Source organism: Cyprinodon tularosa, unplaced genomic scaffold (genome assembly GCF_016077235.1).
Source record: "Cyprinodon tularosa strain WSP-4 unplaced genomic scaffold, ASM1607723v1 ctg60, whole genome shotgun sequence".
In the NCBI taxonomy this organism is placed as follows: Eukaryota; Metazoa; Chordata; class Actinopteri; order Cyprinodontiformes; family Cyprinodontidae; genus Cyprinodon; species Cyprinodon tularosa.
Window position 1 is genome coordinate 1,362,348 of NW_024039341.1, and position 18,724 is coordinate 1,381,071.

Below are 18,724 nucleotides of genomic sequence, written 5' to 3' on the forward strand. Positions count from 1 at the left end.
CATTCATTAAAAAAATAGTATTTCGGGGGAAAAACTTTGCATCCAAACAAATGTTCTGGTTGCAAGTCAGTCTGCTGATGGCATCACATGTGTCCTAAACTTGCCTTCCTTTGTACATTTATCCACTGTCTTTTCCCAGACAGACTGCAATGTTCTGGTTATTTTTAATCATACGATTGACTATATTTTTTCGAAGGTGTTAAGAGCGATCTAAGGGGGTAAATGCACTTTATCAAGAACAATAGTGCAATCAAATACTACATATCTGCCGTGCTTTAAAAAAAAAATCAATATTAGTGATGTGTAATTAAACTGTCCAACTATTATTTGATATATTTCTTAACAGCTTCTAATCAATAACAGCTGCCTTTACAACCATAGAGATTAATAAAACAACATATTTCGCAAAGAACAAAAGGAGAGTAATAATGACCAAGCAGTTTTAAGGCATGTGTTTAGCCTTTGAAGATCACATAGATCAGAGTACTTCGTGACGCTAGAGGTGGGCGTGGCTTAGCGGCTATATGTGAGCGGAACAACCACACCCGGCTTCAGTTATTGGTTCCGAAATTGCTGAGGGTTTTGCTGTTCATAGCGACGACTGCTGAGGTTGAGCTGCTCCAAGATGGCAAAGTCAGAGGCACCGATCTTTAGACAAGTATGTGAACATTTACTTTGTTTTCTAGGGAATGAATAATGTCACATAATGGTTTACAGTCGGTTATATTTAGCCGGAAGTCGTATTTAGCCGGTAACATGCTACTGTAAGTACTACAAAAACCTTTTAATATTGTTTGTTTTGATTAGGTTTGATATCGGGACAGCTTCTTTCTCTAAACACTCTTTACTGCGTTAGCACACATATGATTTGTGTAATAGCCAAAATAAAACCGGGGTTTAATTATGGCTATTACACAAATAGCCATAATAAAACCCCAGGGGCGGAGCTAGGTGGGGGGCCAGGGGTGTCCATGGCCACCCTTTACCTGTAATACAGACGGTGGCAGCATTAATACTCTCAATTGGAATATTCAAAACATTTTAATCTTTCAGATAGAACTGGGTAAAAAAATCGATTGAACTGATTTTGAATCGATTCCTTTACATTTTTGCAAAATCGATGTCTAGGTAATGAGATTGATTAATTTTATAGTGAGTGAAGTTAACATTTAAATGAGCAGGAAAACATGCACTCAAGACATTAACAAATGGGGGCTGACCAGCAAACACCCTGTAATTGTTACAGACAACGCTGCAAATATGGTGCAGTGGAGATAATGCAAGCTTATGCATGTCTGCTGTGTCACGTCTGCTTGCTCAAGTGAGGCTTTTCTTTTCACAAATAAGTTTGCACCTATGAGACAGTTTTGTTCACATCTCAAGTTTAAACTGTCTGATTTACAAGTTTGCACTTTGTGTTTAATGTGACAGGAAAAATTAAAATACACGAGTATTTTGCAACACCGTTGAACCACTTTCATTATTGTAAAAACAGATCGACTTGAAATTAATCGATTTAGAACTGTATTAAACAAAATCGAATCGATTCAGGACTTTGGCGAAAATTCCCAGCCCTATTTCAGATATTAACAATTACTTGACAACAAAAACAATGTGGTTAATTATGCACATCAATATGCTAACATTAAAGATGATAATTCCTGCTCTTTTCAGAACTAGATATTGTGTTTTATGGGGTAAAGAGAAAATTATGTCTCTGAATGTCTAGGAGTCTTCAGTGAAATCATAGATAAATAACTGTTTTTATTAAAACAATCAATTAATGTGTATATTAGTACTTGTAAATATCAATTTTATGCAGAATAATTGTTGATAAAAGTAAAAGTAGGTAAGTAATGACAAAGGAAGAGATGTTTGACCCAGAACTCAAACCTGAAAGAATTTTATCCACTATACCTTTTATCTAGAAAGCACGGATGTTTAAATATATGTGTCTATTTGGTAGCGAAAGTTGTAGGAAAGTACAGTTTGTCTTTATTTAGGACTGACTTTGGGGACGCCTGGTGTACTGTAGATTGACCCTGAGGTTCTGGCGCCTATCCACTTTCGGCCACCCCTCAGTGTACATCGGTTATTACCTGGCCACCCTTATAAAAATGTTCTGCTCTGTTTACTGTTTTCGCTCCATCACAATGACATTGCAGCTGACACAGCTGCAGGGTTTTCTAGTTAAAACTCATGAGCCCAACATGAATGAATGAGCTGCTCATCTTTATACTGTAATAGCGGTTGCATCTGAAAACATATCGGTGATTTCATTTTTAAATTTCTGCATATATGCTCCTTTTAAATTTCTACTTATATGCTCTTTACTTATTACAAATAAGTAATACTGATTACAAATAAGTAAAGAGTTGGCACAAATAGTTTAAGTAGTAAAACAGAGTACCAATACAGAAACATAACTTAAAAGCGTACACTTTGGTTTCTTTGGTTACTTTCTTCCTGATTGTTAAGTTTTCTTATTGTCTCTGTTTAAAAAAAAACATTGCCATTTAATGATGTGGAGAAAACATGATGTACCTTAGCTGCATGATGCTGACTGCTGATATGGCACTCCTGTTTTTCCTGTTTAGCTGTTTGAGTCACAGAGCTGCACCTACACCTACCTGCTTGCAGACAAAGCCTCCAAAGAAGCAGTCATTATCGATCCTGTGCTGGAAACCCTCGACAGAGATGTGAAACTTGTGCAGGAGCTCGGACTCAATCTAAAAGTTGCAGGTATTTATGGAGATATAGATATGGATACATTGACTTTATTATTAATCGAATGTATCCACATCATCATCTTTAGGATATGTTAGCTCCATCGTTACTGTCTTAATGTTAACAGGTGATCTATTTTTTTAATAATGCTGTTTTGCTTTGTTCATCCAGTTAGCTTTGATCTAGATATAATTGATTGTGTTGGATGGACATGAGATATCGGTGGCAGACTTGTAACTTGATTGAAAATCATATCAGACATCATATCACCATCCAAACAATACAATCCCTTATCTTTTAGCGGCTGGTGATTTACATCCCTATCACGCAAACCTGACAGAATTCTGATTTATGTCCTGGCATGACTTCAGAAACGGCCCCGTATCTGTTTTCTATTATTTGACATTCCATTTTTTGATTTCTTTTATCTACATTTTCCACATCAAGGATCACTGTTATACATAAAACCTGAAATCTTTCCCATAAGCAACAGAGCTGTTTTCTAGCATATAGCAACATGTAGTGGAGGAGCAGCGCTGCAGTTACTTAAAAGGTATAGTGAAGGATCTTTGCAAATTTTTGAAAAGACCCGCCCTCTCCACTTTAAAATAAAAAAATGCACATGCACAACGCACTATTAAAGAGTTGCTGCATCGTTCATACAAGCTTACTTTCCAAAAGAAGATTTTCAATTTTCCACTATGTCAGACTCAGCACCAGAAAGTGAAAATGGGGACGAGTACGGCCTCATGTAAACATATCATCAGAATGTTGACAGTTAGCAGGACCACCTATTTTGATGATCCACTGGGAAATAGAAGATTCTCCACTATACCTTTAAGGATCAATCAGCTGTAAAACACTGTTCATTAAAGTAGGGTGTAGAAGTTTAGGGTTGGAATCATGATTTTTAAAATTATATTTCATTTTATAACATCAATTAATCACATGGTAATAATTCTTTGATAAAGTCAATCATCACTTTTGGAAAACCAATAAAGTAGATGATCCAGTTGGTTATAGGCTAAGGTAAATGTTTCTCCACAAAGATGATTATCAGCATCTAATAGTCATTAAAAATCAGCCTGTTAGACCTTTCTTCCTCAATAAAGTAATAAAGTATGCCACTTTTGTTTATTGGTAATAAATTATTTCTAATAACAGAACATAACAGAGGCCGCTGTATGTCTTGCTGTTTCTATGGTAGTGAACACCCACTGCCATGCGGACCACATAACCAGCACTGGGTTGATGAAGAAAAAAATTGCGGGGCTGCAGAGCGCCATCTCTAAACACAGCGGTGCCAAAGCAGACATTCAGCTGTCAGATGGGGAAAAGATCACCTTTGGAAAACATGTAAGGCCACTTTTTTTTTTCTATTTATTTTGTGTTTCCTTGTTGTGTTAAAGGATTTTAGTCAGTATATTTAGTTTCAAATGCATGGTGAATAGTGAGACCGCTTGTCTAAAATAGTGAGATAAGAGAGAACTGAGCTAAAAGCATGTCCCGCTAATTTTTTTAATTTTTGTTTTTTATTTGAAATTCAGCATCTGACCGTGAGAGAGACACCAGGACACACTAACGGGTGTGTAACCCTGGTGTTAAATGATGAGAGCATGGCTTTCACTGGGGACGCTCTGCTCATCAGAGGCTGTGGCAGAACAGACTTCCAGCAGGGTAGGCTCATGTTCTTCACCTCCCTCTGGGAAGTTCTGAGAAGTGTAATAAACACAAGGGACACATGAGGGCAGCATTACATAAAATACACTTCAGTGTTGAATATAAAATAAACCTTCTCAAACAGTTTTGGATGCATAGGTTGAATTATCTTAAACAATGCTTTGAATAAAGAGTTTGATCGCGGCCCCTTTTGCTCATTTTAGGTTCTCCTAAAAGGCTTTACCAGTCAGTCCATGAGAGGATCTTCACTCTGCCTGAGGACTGCCTCCTTTACCCAGCTCATGACTACAAAGGTTGGTTTAAACCCTTATACTGTAATTTTTTCTTATTTTCTTAAGATTTAATCCTGTTTCACACACTGAAAAAAAAAGTTTTGACTCCTAATTATAGGCTCATTTGTTATAATTGGAGTCATTACAGTGTTTTTATTAAAATGCTATATAGTGTTTTTAGGGTGTATGTTTTAATTTTTTTGTAATAAACTTTCTGTGTTTGTGTTTATTAGGCCAGACAGCTACTACAGTCGGTGAGGAACGCAAGCACAACCCCCGTCTAACCAAGAACCTGGAGGAGTTTGTGAAAATCATGGACAACCTGAATCTCCCAAACCCCAAGAAAATTGGTACCTAAACAGTTATTAAGCTAGCAGCATATCTGAGAGTTAGACCCTGATCAGCCACAACATTATTAATGTTTGGAGGTGAAAAGAGTCACAAAGGCGATGTGTTAGAGATGTAGCAAATATATGTTATTATTTTTTAAACAGTCTAATCCCAATTCAACTAATATTTTTTCTCTCTTTTACCCAAAGAACGTCAAAAATTATTATTCAGGGCAGGGAATACATACCTAAATGTTACTGTAAAGCTTTGAAAGAGGTTTTCTCAGTTGATCTGTTGCCCTGATTTAATTCTATAAACTGCTTAAAGTAAAAACAGCATTATTATCTTGTCAATTATGAGCAAACCATCAGGTAAATTGTGACAGTTAACACTGGTAAAAACATTGACATACATTTTGCTCATAAAGAGATTACATTCACACCTATTCAAAGGAATTTCATGAAGTGTATGAGTCTTAAGACACCAAGCAGTTGCTTAAACATATACACATAAAGACAAGAAAATCATTATTATCACTCTGTAGCCCTGGTAAGTTTGAGAACCATCTTTTTTTTAACAATTATACTCAATGAATAAAAAATTTAAAAAAGACATTTCTTATTCAGCACTATAATGGTGAAGCTTTTTATTATTAGAGGTGGTTGGTTTTTTTATGTGATATTATGAGGGTTGACTAAAATTATAAACCCTGACTTTTAAAAGCACATTTTCTTGTTCCTTTTCAGACGTCGCAGTGCCTGCTAACCTGGTTTGTGGATTGCATGATGTCTAAGGACGGATGGGCAGAGCAAAGCATTCTAATAAATCTAGTGACAAAGTGCTCAACGTTGACTTTCGCTTTCACCAATGCTGATCATACTTCATTCATTTGTTCGATTTTATCTGCAGAGGTTTATACTGTAGATGCCATTACTACTGCATCTATTAAAGCTGTTTTTTAATTGTTTATAAAGAAAAAACTGCCATAAAATATATTGTAAATAAAAGAACAATCTGTATAATTGTGGGGAAAACACTAGATGTTTTGTATGTCTTTAAAGATGTTAGTGTAGTAGTGTTCTTGAACGATAGATGGTGTTTCTCTGATGGAAAACTGAACCATTTGTGCTTCATTGAGATTTGGATTATTATTATTCTGCATATTAACATGTCTGCTGAAACACATACCCATTCTCCATATGCGGACTGTTAATAGCCAGCACCTTTTTGCATAGCAGGAAAATAAATCTACACTATTTGCATTCAGTCAGGAACTTGTCTTTGTTTGCACCATTTTAGAGCCTCTTTTCCTTTACAAAAATTCCAATGGACTATATGCCAACCATAAGCTTATTGAGTGCCTTTTTAAACGACAAACAATTCTTGTGTACAATTATTTATGAATGATATGATTTAAATTTTAATAAATTCATACTTATATTGTGCCTGAATGTGAACTGTCATTGATTTTTGGCTTCGAAACACTCATTTTAACAATAAAATAAAAAGTATGCAGGAGAAAAGGTTATTGTAGGTGGGTGTTTCCTGAGCTCATGCAAGCAGATACTTTAAACCTACACAGGCACCACCCAACAGCTGTCTTAGAATTTGAGACAAACAGCTATATTAACCCTTTGTATTGGCTGACAGACACCTCCATCATTATTTTTGAAACAGAAGGTGCCTGTGAGATTTTTTTTCGCACCGGCTAAAGTTATACTCCTTTCCATTTAAAGCGCTCCTACCTTATTTTGTTTTTGAGATGCAGTGTGCCAGCTGTCCTTTCACCAGCTCTGTGTTGCCCATCTGCCAGCACCCTTTCAGTCCTGCTGCAGCCATGCCACAGTGAACCTGCAGCACGAGTTTTTTCTCACGCCATCCACATGTCAGTGGCAAGAATCTATTGCACTCTCAGCCCATTGAGAAAAAGCCGTAAAGAGGCCAGTGGGGGGTGATAAAAGTGCTCAGAGTGAAGAGAGCAGATTTTGCCTGTGGGGGCTTCCAGAGAAGCCTGTACACTAGAATGGAAACTTTGGTTGATTCACTTTTCAGAACAGGATTTTTAGGTTCCTTTCTGAATCTGGATCTTTATGTTTCCGGCATCCTCAGTTGCTCTGTATAAAACCTGTAAGGCAGGGAGACTTAATGTCACATGGAAAACTTAGGTCTTTTGACCTAACTGTTCATACCTCTACAGTTTATGCCTTTTGTGAGGATTTCTTTTCCCATTATGTGGTCTTGCGGTGCCAAGTCCGTCACCTGCTATTACATTCTCAAAAGAAAATGCATCTCCAGCTTTTATTATTTACTTAGATTTTCAACAAGTAATGGAATCAAGTTAATCGAACTAAATGTATTTAGTTTATAAGTTGAAAACCTCAATAAATTAAGTTGGACAAACTTGGTTTGATTACTTGTTACCAATTGAAGCAATCCATTAAAGTTGGAGCTGCATTTTTTTAGACTGTAGCTATAGCGGACAGTTTGTGGAAATTCAGTTTTTCAGAAAATTTGAATCCTACATGGACCAAAACATTTTATACTAATATACATTAACTTGTTGCCCATGGTTACCCCCAAGGAGGCGATAAAGAAAATGGGGCAACTGCTGATTACACTGTCCAGCAGATGGTCACTGTCCCCTTCCACAGAGAGTGACAAAAGACCACTGCTAAAGAATATGAATGTTTTGTAGGATGTTAAATCCAAGCACATTATATGAAAGTTAAGTGCAGTAAAAAACGCTGTTACAACAAGGTGTACAAGCAACAGAAAGAAGTGTGACCTTAACAGGCTTGTAAAGCAAAGTCCATTCAACAATTTGTGGAAGATTTTGAAACTTGGACTCAAGTTGGAGACTTCAGAGCTGGCTGGAAATTATAAGAAGGGCTATCTATCTATCTATCTATCTATCTATCTATCTATCTATCTATCTATCTATCTATCTATCTATCTATCTATCTATCTATCTATCTATCTATCTATCTATCTATCTATCTATCTATCTATCTATCTATCTATCTATCTATCTATCTATCATCTATCTGTCTGTCTGTCTGTCTGTCTGTCTGTGCTAGTTTCAAAACTTTATGTTGGATTTATGTTTTATTTATTTATGTTTTTTTTTATTACCAGGATTACTTTTCAATTATATAATAGTTAACTGTACAGAAGAGAACTAGGGCCACTGAAAAAATAAAAAAAGGTTAACAGATTTTCACATTTTATTTCAGTTAAATATGGGGAAAATAGTCAGAATTCTGAGATTAAAGTCACTTTAATCTCAGAATTTTTTCTCAGAATTATGAATTTTTTTAATCAGAATTCTGACTTTAATCTCAGAATTCTGACTGAATTAACATGTTAGCATCAAGCCGTAGCCATGTCTGTTTTAGAGACTATCTCTCTTTTTTTAATGACCTTCTGCTCTTCTATTAAGGAAATAGTATCACCCGGTGCCCATCTGTATTAAGATCCAAAATTCTGAGAAAAAAGTCAGAATTCTGAGATAAAAGTCAGAATGCTGAGGAAAAAAGTCAGAATGCTGAGAAAAAAGTCAGAATTCTGAGAAAAAAGTCAGAATTCTGAGAAAAAAAAAGTCAGAATTCAGAGATTATAGTCAGAATTCTGACTTTAATCTCAGAATTCTGACTTTTTTTTATTGTCAGAATTCTGACCCTTTTTCCCATGTTAAATTGAAATAAAATTTATAAATTAATTAACTTTTTTTTTTTTCAGTGGCCCTAATCCTCTTCCGTAGTATACAGACTGATTTGGATGTTTAAACAGAATAACCCAATGAGGTTCTTTAATCTGAAATATTTTAGATTAATGGAAGGGAGCCCGGGTGAGTCAAAATGGACAAAACCGAGTTCCCAGAATAGATATCCTATTTCAGTACAATATATAAAAAAACAGAACATTTAAAGTGCAATCTATAGTAGGTTGGGGCTTGGTTTTAAAACCCGTAAATGAATAGTGTTTCCGCTTTTTGTTTAACCAGGCTATGTCCGCCTCTGACGTCACCTACCCACGCGTGATTTCACAGCTCAGACTCACCTGTTGACTCGGTGGGTTCGCTCACAGCGACCTGTCAGTTGTCAGGAGAGGTTAACGAATCAATCCAGCAGCTAAAGGCTGTTTTATTTACCGTTCAGCCATCAAAGGATCTACAGCAGCTCTGGGAAGTGAAAAACTGCTCTAAAGTCGCTTCGCTGCTCGGGTTTCTCTCCTCTCTGCGACGCTGTTTTATAAACAAGGATCCTCGTTTCCAGTCGCTTGGATGGGAGCGCGTTTTCCAGGTAAAATGTGTTTATTTACTATTTATCACTGTGTTGTTTTAGACATCAAAGCTCCACTCGTCGCTGCGCGAGAAAAAAGGTGAAGCGCTCCAACAGAAAGTGTCAGCGGTGTTTTTCCTATTATTAATAATATTATTAGTAACATCTTAGTTACATTACGATCATAGTAAGTTTCCTCTCACATATAAAGATAAATTACTACATCTTCCTTATTCGTTGCTATTAACTAAACCTACTTTATTGGCAGTGAGTGGAGATAATTAAAGATCCATGATTCATAAGGTTCATTTATACCATATATTTCATTTTGATGGTCTGTTAACTCAGAAAATACTCAGAGAAACTTTCCCTGAGCCAAATTGGTGTTTATCAAAGCTTGTCTCATGACAATACTATAAATGCACCCCTCCCCACCCCTCTCCTGTGTTTATAAAGACCTTGAGATCTCTGGCCCTTTATCCCTCCATCAGCACTCTGTGGGTAAACAAAGAGTGGGTGGGAGGCAAGGCTGAGGTAGGATTGTGAGGATTTGCTGTCTGGGGACTTCTGCCTTTAGCCCCTTTTTTTCAGATCCCACTGAGAGAGACAAGGCAGTCTCATTTTGATTGCAATTGGACAAATCTATGTCTGAGCCCTAGACTGTTATTAATGGATCACTCTTTGTTGCATCACAGCTCCTGCACACATACTCAGACCAAAGGAATCTCTGTGAGTACTCTTATTACACCACCAAGGCTGGCAGAGAACATGTCGCCTCTCATCTTTTATTAAAAGGTCTTAGTAGCCTACTCGCAGAAGTTTTTAGGATATAGCATTTTTAACACTTTCTTGGGATCTGAACATTTAAATGGGTTGGATTTCTGCCAGGTTTACCTCACAGACCTTCTTTGCTGACTTCCTCTTTCTTCTTTTAAACTGGTTTTCCACATTTCCCAAGTACTTCCATTATACTCAGGAGAATGCACCTAAACCTGTTGTTGAAACTTGTAATTGTATAGGTTTAAGCTGAGAACAATAATGGTAACAGCTATGCAGCCTGCAGTGGAACCAGTATTTAGCCTCCAGGGTATTCTGGCTGAGGAAGCTGTTTACAAAAATTGAATCTGAAAACTTTTCAAATGTGGTTAGAAATTACTTCATCATGTTAAAAACTGTAATTTAACTCTAACAATTAATGTAATTTGGCTTTTGGAACCCCATCTTAGAACGTAATACAGGTTTGGACATGTGTTTATGTAGATTTTGGCTGTTTTAATATATACTGGATGAACAAATCTGCACATCAAAGCTTAATTTTATTATTAGCACTAAGTTAAGACACTTGTAAAAATGAATCTTCAGTTTTGAGAACCAAATTTGTATCATTTCAGTGTTGAGTCTCTGTTTGACCTTTGGTCTAATATTTCTTAGTGTCAGATTTTTGACATACCAAGATACACTCACTGACAAAAACAGCAAAAAAAGTTAGAAATACAGGATATATGCTCAATGTTTCTTAGCTTTTTTTGTCAGTGTTTCTCTATTTGCCTGAAGCTGAAACTCCAAGGCGATGATTGAAACTGATGAAATAGTTGCATTAGTTGTTTGTTTCCAAGTCACTGAACAGTTTGTGCATCACAAGCCTTTAAACCAGTATTTCCACTGAGATATTTACTCTAGGAGCCCTGATCTTCACGGCCAATGGTTATAAAGCATTTTATAGTTGACTTTGTAAGCTATCTGCCAAATGTGATGTTTCTTTAATTTCTGACCTATTTTATCAATAATTTTAAATTTATTGTATAAGGATATTATCTGATACATACTTACATGCAACAAAAAGTAGTGCACAGTGGTGAAGGGGAAAGTTATAAATGGGTATCAATATTTTTCATGCTATAGATAAAAATAGTTTGTTGTGCATCTGTATTAATGCCCTTTACTTAGATAGCCCTAAATAAAGAGCCACCGCAACCGGATGCCTTAAATAGATGCCAAATTATCAGATAAAGTCCACCTGTGTGCATTTCATTGCAGTTTTAAATATAGCTGTCCTCTAAAGGCCTAAGAGGTTTGTTACAGAATGCAAAACAAGCAGCATCATGAGGATTAATGAACACATTAATAAATCATTTATCAGAAAAGCCAAAAGCGCTTGTGCTGAAAGTTCAGGGATCTTTTTAGGAATGCAACTTTTATCAAGGGGTTGCAAAAAAAAAAAAAAGTCACAAGAGGTCCTGCTTTTAGTTTTCTAGAATGTTGGGGTCTTAGCTAATATGTGGAGGAAGATAAAACAGGACTGGAATTGAAACTTTCTGGAGAACTTCTTTGTACTACATAAAACTACCACCCTGAACATACCATCCTTGTGGTGAAACATAGTTGGGGCATTGTCATGGTGTGGGGCATTTTGGTTATGTTTGATTGAAAGGTAAAATGATTTTAATTCAGAGCAATTGTTAAACAGGGACTACAAAAAAGAGCCTAAGATGGGTTAACGGTGATGATAAACATGCAGCCAGAGTTCAGTAGCTGAAACTGTATCAGACTTTGTATAAGGATGGCCAGGTCCAAGTACAGACCTTTTAGATGTTTTTCTAACATATAAATTAATAGAAAAATACCTTAAAATTTATATTTGTAACCCAACATTGAAGAAAAATCATGGACCATGAAAGCTTTATTTGGAAGTACTGTAATTAAGATAATTTACAACTTACGCAATCTTAAATTGAATATTTATTTGAAACACACATAACCAAGTAATGATAACCAAGTAAATAACCACACCAAGTATGATCAAATGGTATTTCAAAGATCACCTTCCTTACATTTTCCAGACATAAGCACTAAATTATACATATAGTACTAAAATATATATAATTAATTTTACTAGATGTTTGCATATGCTGTATTTGTATATCTACTAGATGATCAGAAGTATTCATTCATTTATTCCTTTAGGTTGCCATAATTAACCAGATGGATAATGACTATGGCTAAGGACAAGGCTGCACCTTTATAAAATGCTTTTATTAGAAATTTAAACTGATAAAGAATGATATCATGTCATCAATGAATCCCTAAAAAAGAACTGCCTGTTGTCAGTGGCTGCTTCGTGTTACACTTTACAGCTGTGACAGTTTACTGGTCCTTGGGACGAAGCCAGAAGTTGCTGTATGTGGAGGGTCCAGAGGTCACTTCTCTTAGCCCACTATATTTGTTCTGTCAGCTTAATGTCCATGCAAAGTTTCATTTTCATCTACTGTAGGAAGGCTGGATTGCTCATAAAAACATTAAACCATTGAGCAGAAAGGATGATACTCATTACAAATCGGAAGTTTTACTGAAATGGCTGCGTAGCTGTTGTGTTTGATATTTGATTTAATGTTTAAAAGAAACATTTTTGTTAAAAAGCAGTTAAATAAAGTGAGATTAGAAAAACTTGATTATCAATAATAATAATAATAATAATAATAATAATAATAATAATAATAATAATAATAAATATATATATATAAGGGAAGAACATAAAAAATTGCACATTTGGTCCATCTGAGTAAACCAGAAGGTTGCAACTTACAGTGACCAAGGATATCAAGAAGTTTAATTATATATATTTGCTCTGTTAGAAAGCAGACACCTAAAAGTATCTACTGAGGCATTATGTCTTCTTTTTGTTGTTGCTGATCCTTTGTACTTTCTATAGTTTGTTAAAGTTCATTGAACCAACACTTCCTGGTTTCATCCAAAGACTCATGTTTTCATTATTTGCTTTTCTACGCCATTATTTATTTATTTTTTGCAACCAAGAAGCTTTGTTTGTGTTTTACTTCTCTGTTTTTATTTTGCTTTTTTTTTCAGTTGTATGTGCAGTTCATTAATAGCCTTTGTTATTATAAAATGCTTTATAGATGAAGGTGGTATGATATAGCATAAGAATGACAATGTTTTTGTATTTTGGTGACATTTTGCAGTTTTATCTAGTGATTCAGTCTAGATTGTAAAGACATGAAATACATTGTCCTCTGATGGGAAACTAATGCAGTTTGAGAGTTGGGCAGTTTTTTTTTATTTTGATCCAAAGACAAACAGAGGTGCAGGTCGATAACTGGGGTTGTTGTCCGTGTGTACGCACATTTTCAGTAGTTTCCCAGGTTCAGAAGGTTAAAGCCAACACAGTTTGTGTTGTGTTTAATCATGCTTGTCAAAAACAGGAGTTAGTCAGATCTTACTTGTATAGGATTTAGATATTATCTTCATGTTGCTAAAAAAAACAAAAAAAAAAAAAGAACCCAACTTATTCCTGTAAAACCATTTAGTGAACCCAAACCACCTGCCTACTGTTTGTATTTGCAGTTCACTGTGACCCAGAGATTATTCCCTTTTAGAGCTGGGTCAGCTTACTTGTAGCACACCTAATGAAAGATTATAACAGTTTGATTATACACTGTGTATTTGTTTTTTTCTTTTTCTTTTTTTTTCTTTTTTGATTTGTTTTACCTTCCAGTTGTGTTTTAGCCTTTGGTCATTATTTAACCATTTATGCTCACACACTCCTCTTGTGGCACGTGTTCCTTCTCACCAAATGCTTGGTGACAGGCTGTAATCAGCCTTCACACCCACACAGGGTGTAAATGTCCTGAATGTAGTTGTTGGAATATAGCTGTTGTCAGTGTTGACTTCATGGTTGTGTACACAAGGCTGTGTCTCTTCAATGAGGGGGTTCGGAGAGGGACCAGGCAACATGTTGTTTTTATTGCTGTGAGAATATTAACCCTTAGAGCGTTTTAAAACATTGGGAACAAGCATTTGTTTTGGTTGATGTTGTGTTGAAAACAATTATAAGTGACATGGAAATGTCCATCCATCATAATGCCCAGTCAGGAGATGGTGTCTGTGCCCCAGAGATGAACCAGTCTCTCTGTACAAAATGTTCATATAAATCTAAGGAAAAATGGTAAATTCTTTGTGAAGCCATTACTCCAAAAGCAACCTACTGATTGCAGTTTGGAAATCCACTTAGAAGCAAAATCTTAAGATCTGGAGAATTGTCCAAAAATGTACGTTCTTGGCCAAAGTGATCATTGCAGCTTGAAGAAACAGCAGAAAGCTTCCAAGCCAGAGAAAGCCGTCCTTTCATAGGGCAAGAATGTTATACGGAAATAAAGAAGCAACACCTCATGATATTAGCCAGGAAGTTATGGTTTAGGTGTCAATTGGTCTTAACGGTAGAAATGATCCTAAGTATATGTCCAAATTAGTTATACACTGACTTGGTCAAGAAATCACCAGATCTTGAGCCCCTTTTTGATAGAAGATGTTTGTAGGATCATGACAGCCAGGATGTCTGTCTGGATAAACTAGGGGTCAAAATCCCTGCAAATGCTTTTGGAGAAACTTAGACAGGAAAACCAAAGACGTTTAAGCCGAGCGTAACAGTTGCTGCAGTAGCCACACAGGTGGGGATGCTTTCAAATAGTGAGCTTATATAAACGGATCAAGCCGTCACTTATTATTTGTGTATTTAGCAAATTAAAACAATTTTGGGAACTCCTAACTGATCCAAAAGAAGAAATGTGTATCATCAGCCGTCACATCGAGGAAATACCCATTTGTCTTTTTATACAGGGCAAGTGTCAGCATTTTATTATAACCTCAAACTTTGAAGAGAAGACATTGGATTGAAGCAATCCATACAGTGTTGTAACCAATTCCTTTAAACATTCCAGTTGTGGCTCATTTATGGTGGCCAGGAGTCTGAAATGCTGGTACAAAATTCCCCAAACCTTGTTTTTAACAATAATCGTAAATATATCTATGCTGGTAACATAGAATCTACAGATTTGTTCTTTCAACCTGTTATTTTTAAGGGGAGTAAGGTCGATATCCAGATCCATTCATCCTCCTTACAGTGGTGTTTGCTGAAGACTTTTGATCCCTTAGTTTGAAATGAACTAAAGTGGTTGCAATGTTGGACGGAGTGACTTATATTTTGTATTGCAAGCATCATTCCAGGGTGAGCTGTACAGTATCTTAGAAAGATATTTGAAATGAATGTTTTTAAAAGTGCTGCACAAGGTTAGGAAAACTAGTAACTGGGAAAACTGAGTTTTTTGAAGAGAAACTCCCCCATTGCAATCGTCATTGCAATGTTTGCACCTTTTTACAGGCTTTTATTCATATTTTTAATAGAATTTGAATGCATGGCACTTAAAATTGATCCAACAAAAAATGCTTTCAGTTAATCCATTGTAATTCTTATACTTAAAGCATTAATATTACTGTAAAAAATCATGATTAGATATATTGTGCAACAGTACCCTTCTTTTGCACATGGGATTCTGAACAACAAATATTTTGTAATTATTTATTTTAGCCCATTACTCCTATCAATACTTCCTTTACTACTCTGTATGAAATCAAAGCTTTTACCACTGGGAATGCGTAAAGCTCCAGTGGAGCCTTGCATTGAAAGAATGAGTGATAAGAGCTGCTGATGTGAGGACGGGGTGAGATAATATGACATGGAACAACATTCTTTCTCTCCCTGCCTCTAGTGCTGTTGAACCTACATTACTCCCTCACACTGGCCTGATGAATGCACGTTTATGTTGTAAGAATCTAGTTTTTTCTTGGTTTCAGTGGTTTTGCCTGAATATTAACTTGGATTCAGTGTGCTTCACATTTTATTTGATCCATTTAAAAGCTGATGCTGTTTTTTTTTGTCCTTGTGATTGCTCAAGGCTGGCCTTGCATGACATGAACAAAAATACATGCTGGCTGGATACTTAACTTCACCTCTGTTCACTTTTTTCTTTTTTTTTCTTAGTCTCCTGAGGCTCTCCTTTCCTGCAATCAAATCCAGTTTTGGGCACAAAACTCAGTTTTGTTCTTTGATCTGGTTCCCAGGCCGAACTTTGCCTTTGATTATCTGCATTTGCTGATTTGGTTCTATTTACCTTTCTTCTTAATGCCTCACTTTTGGTGGAGTCTTTGGAGCATCACTTAGTTTCTACCGCTTTTTGTTTTAATTTGAAAAAGTTAGAATGCTAGCATCAAACCGTGGACTTTAGTCCTAAATAACTAAACATCATGTGGAGTGAGTGTAGATAGGGTATCTAACTGGACTTTAGTTGGAGGTCAAACACTTGTACGGATGTTTGACTAGTGATGTGACTTAGCTTGAAGTTATCTCACCACTGGATACCAGAAATTACTGCTGTGGGGGCTTTATAGGCAACCACGTGGAGATGGTCAGAATTAGCCTTAAATGATCAGCTTTTATTAGTTGATATAAGTTTTTTATATATTATCTCCGACCTGAATACATTTTGAAGACATGTATTCTGTGTTAGCCACCACAGAAATCCAATCATGGATTACAGTGTGCCATTTAAGCCAGCATTTTGTTTAGGTTTAACACTGAGAGTGCACTTTGAAGTAAAAGATGGTTTAACACTGTTTTCATTACCTGTCTTTAAACAGCATTGTGTCAGTTACCCAAGTTTTAGCTTAATTTAATATGTAAAAAGTTTTCCAGGTCAATATACAGCACTTGTAGCCTGATAAACCAGACTAAATGTGAGATTAAATATGTAATTTAGTCGGGCCCCAATGAATGAGACATCGGAAGATTGTTGATGAGAACAACCCGTTGTTTTTCAAACCATGTCTGTGCCTATTGGCCAACGCTGACCAATGAGCGCAACTGACTGTGACGTAGTAAGCGCGACAGAAAGCTGGTGGGGGAGTGTAAACAAACAGCCTGTTGGTAAAACGGCGAATACGTCCCTCTTAAAAATGAATGAGCGTAGAGCCTCTTCCTGCTCACGTTTCAACAAAAAACCCAAGTCTAATCCTTCCAAAACTGATCCCAAAGTTAAGTCAAAAATCGCCATCAGAGCCAGCAGTCCTTCATATACGACTATGCCGAGTGAGGGCTGCTGCAGACGGGCTGCCGTTAGCCTCTGAGGTCCGCTGGTTGCCGTGGTCCTCGCAACTTCGGAAAATAAATTTTTTTATTATGCATTAAATCAGAAAATGGACTATATGGTGACGCTTTTAAGTATAATAAATAATCTAATTATCTTAAAACGTACTTTTATTGAACAACAGCAACAGAAAAGAGAACTTTTAACTTTCAATGGAGCGCCACATTGAAAACTGCTGCCGCTGTGCATGCTACTGTTCAATAGTTGTTGCAATCTTCTTTGTTGTGCTTTTTCCAGCGTTGCACAGCTCTGTCGTCACGCCCTCAAAACCCCGCCCACTTTGCATCCAGAAATTCAAAACACATTTCTGTGTTGTGATTGGCCCGCCAGTTCTAGGGCCTAGGGCATTGATCGAGGCTAGACCACTCACAGGCAGAAATGATTTTGGCCGCTGGTGGGCGGAGCTAGTTTACTAGGCTCAATGCTCTATGCAGGCTTTCCTTTGCAAAAACTCACCTATCTAACTTTAGAGTGTTGAATCCATCGCTGAAAGAGTCGTCTGACCTGGAGTGCCGCTTTACAGGAGTCCGCGCTCCCCTTAAACAAGAGCTAACCTAAGAAGTTGTTAGGCAACAAAACAGATACGACTTTTACCTGATCAAGCAATGTTTCGGTTCACTGAATGTAGAATCAAATCTAGAGGTGTGAATGTGGACTTGTCCTTATAAGTAACTCCATGGCTTCTCAATCTGCTGGTCCAAAGTGGCCTGTAATCAGATTGCAAAACATGGAAGGAGACGGTTTAATTTTATGAAAGGTTCACCAGCTGTTTTCAGGAGCGATAAACCTGGAAGTTAAAGGTCTAGATCCCCTAGTGGCTAAAATATACACATTATTGCTTTAATGCATTTAAACCTGCTGCTCCAGTGTTGCGTGTGTTGAACTGGAGCCGTGCCTGTAAACGGCTGCTTTTAGCTCTTCGTTAAAAGGAAAGATTAATTTCATTTTATCTAACCTTAAACTAGACTAACAATGTAAAAATAGATGTTTTTTAGAATAGAATAAAAATAGAATAGAAAATCCCTTTATTGTCCCACAATGGGGAAATTCTGTACCTTAGAAAAATGTGTAAGAATAACATAATAGTGAAGAGTTAAATGATAAACAATAAAATATTGTACGGTAAAGTGTTTTAACAATATAAAACTGCACCTGGAGAATACATAACCAATATACAGCTATGGACATTTTTACTGTAATGGATATTTGAAAATAGCAGCAACATCAGAGATATTTAACTGACTAAGGTAGAAACTGTCCAAAATCAGCATGAATGTTACAAGTTATTGAGGTTGTTGGAAACAGTGGTGGTTGTAGAGTCTTACAGCTGCTGGGAGGAAGGATCTGTGATAACGCTCCCTGGTGTATTTAGGGTGCAGCAGTCTGTCACTGGAACTCTCTATTAAGTTAGCTTTAAATGAATACTAGCTGAAACTAAAGG

General features: G+C 36.5%; 2 protein-coding genes across 3 annotated transcripts in view; both read left to right on the top strand.

Annotated features, from left to right (window-relative positions):
* The first annotated feature begins 504 nt into the window (after positions 1-504).
* Positions 505-6,279, top strand: ethe1 (ETHE1 persulfide dioxygenase). The gene is made up of 7 exons (XM_038307087.1): positions 505-658; positions 2,598-2,742; positions 3,935-4,083; positions 4,275-4,404; positions 4,611-4,700; positions 4,913-5,029; positions 5,756-6,279. The coding sequence occupies exons 1-7, from the start codon at positions 626-628 to the stop codon at positions 5,800-5,802; spliced, it is 711 nt and encodes a 236-aa protein (XP_038163015.1). The 5' UTR covers positions 505-625; the 3' UTR covers positions 5,803-6,279.
* A 2,777-nt stretch (positions 6,280-9,056) lies between these two features.
* Positions 9,057-18,724, top strand: part of phldb3 (pleckstrin homology-like domain, family B, member 3) — a 29,028-nt gene continuing 19,360 nt past the window's right edge. The window contains exons 1-2 of one of the 2 annotated variants that reach the window (XM_038307154.1): positions 9,057-9,310; positions 9,985-10,018. The gene's annotated coding sequence lies outside the window, so the exon portion shown is untranslated. The remainder of the gene's footprint in view (positions 9,311-9,984; positions 10,019-18,724) is intronic. The other variant, XM_038307153.1, reaches the window with a different exon arrangement.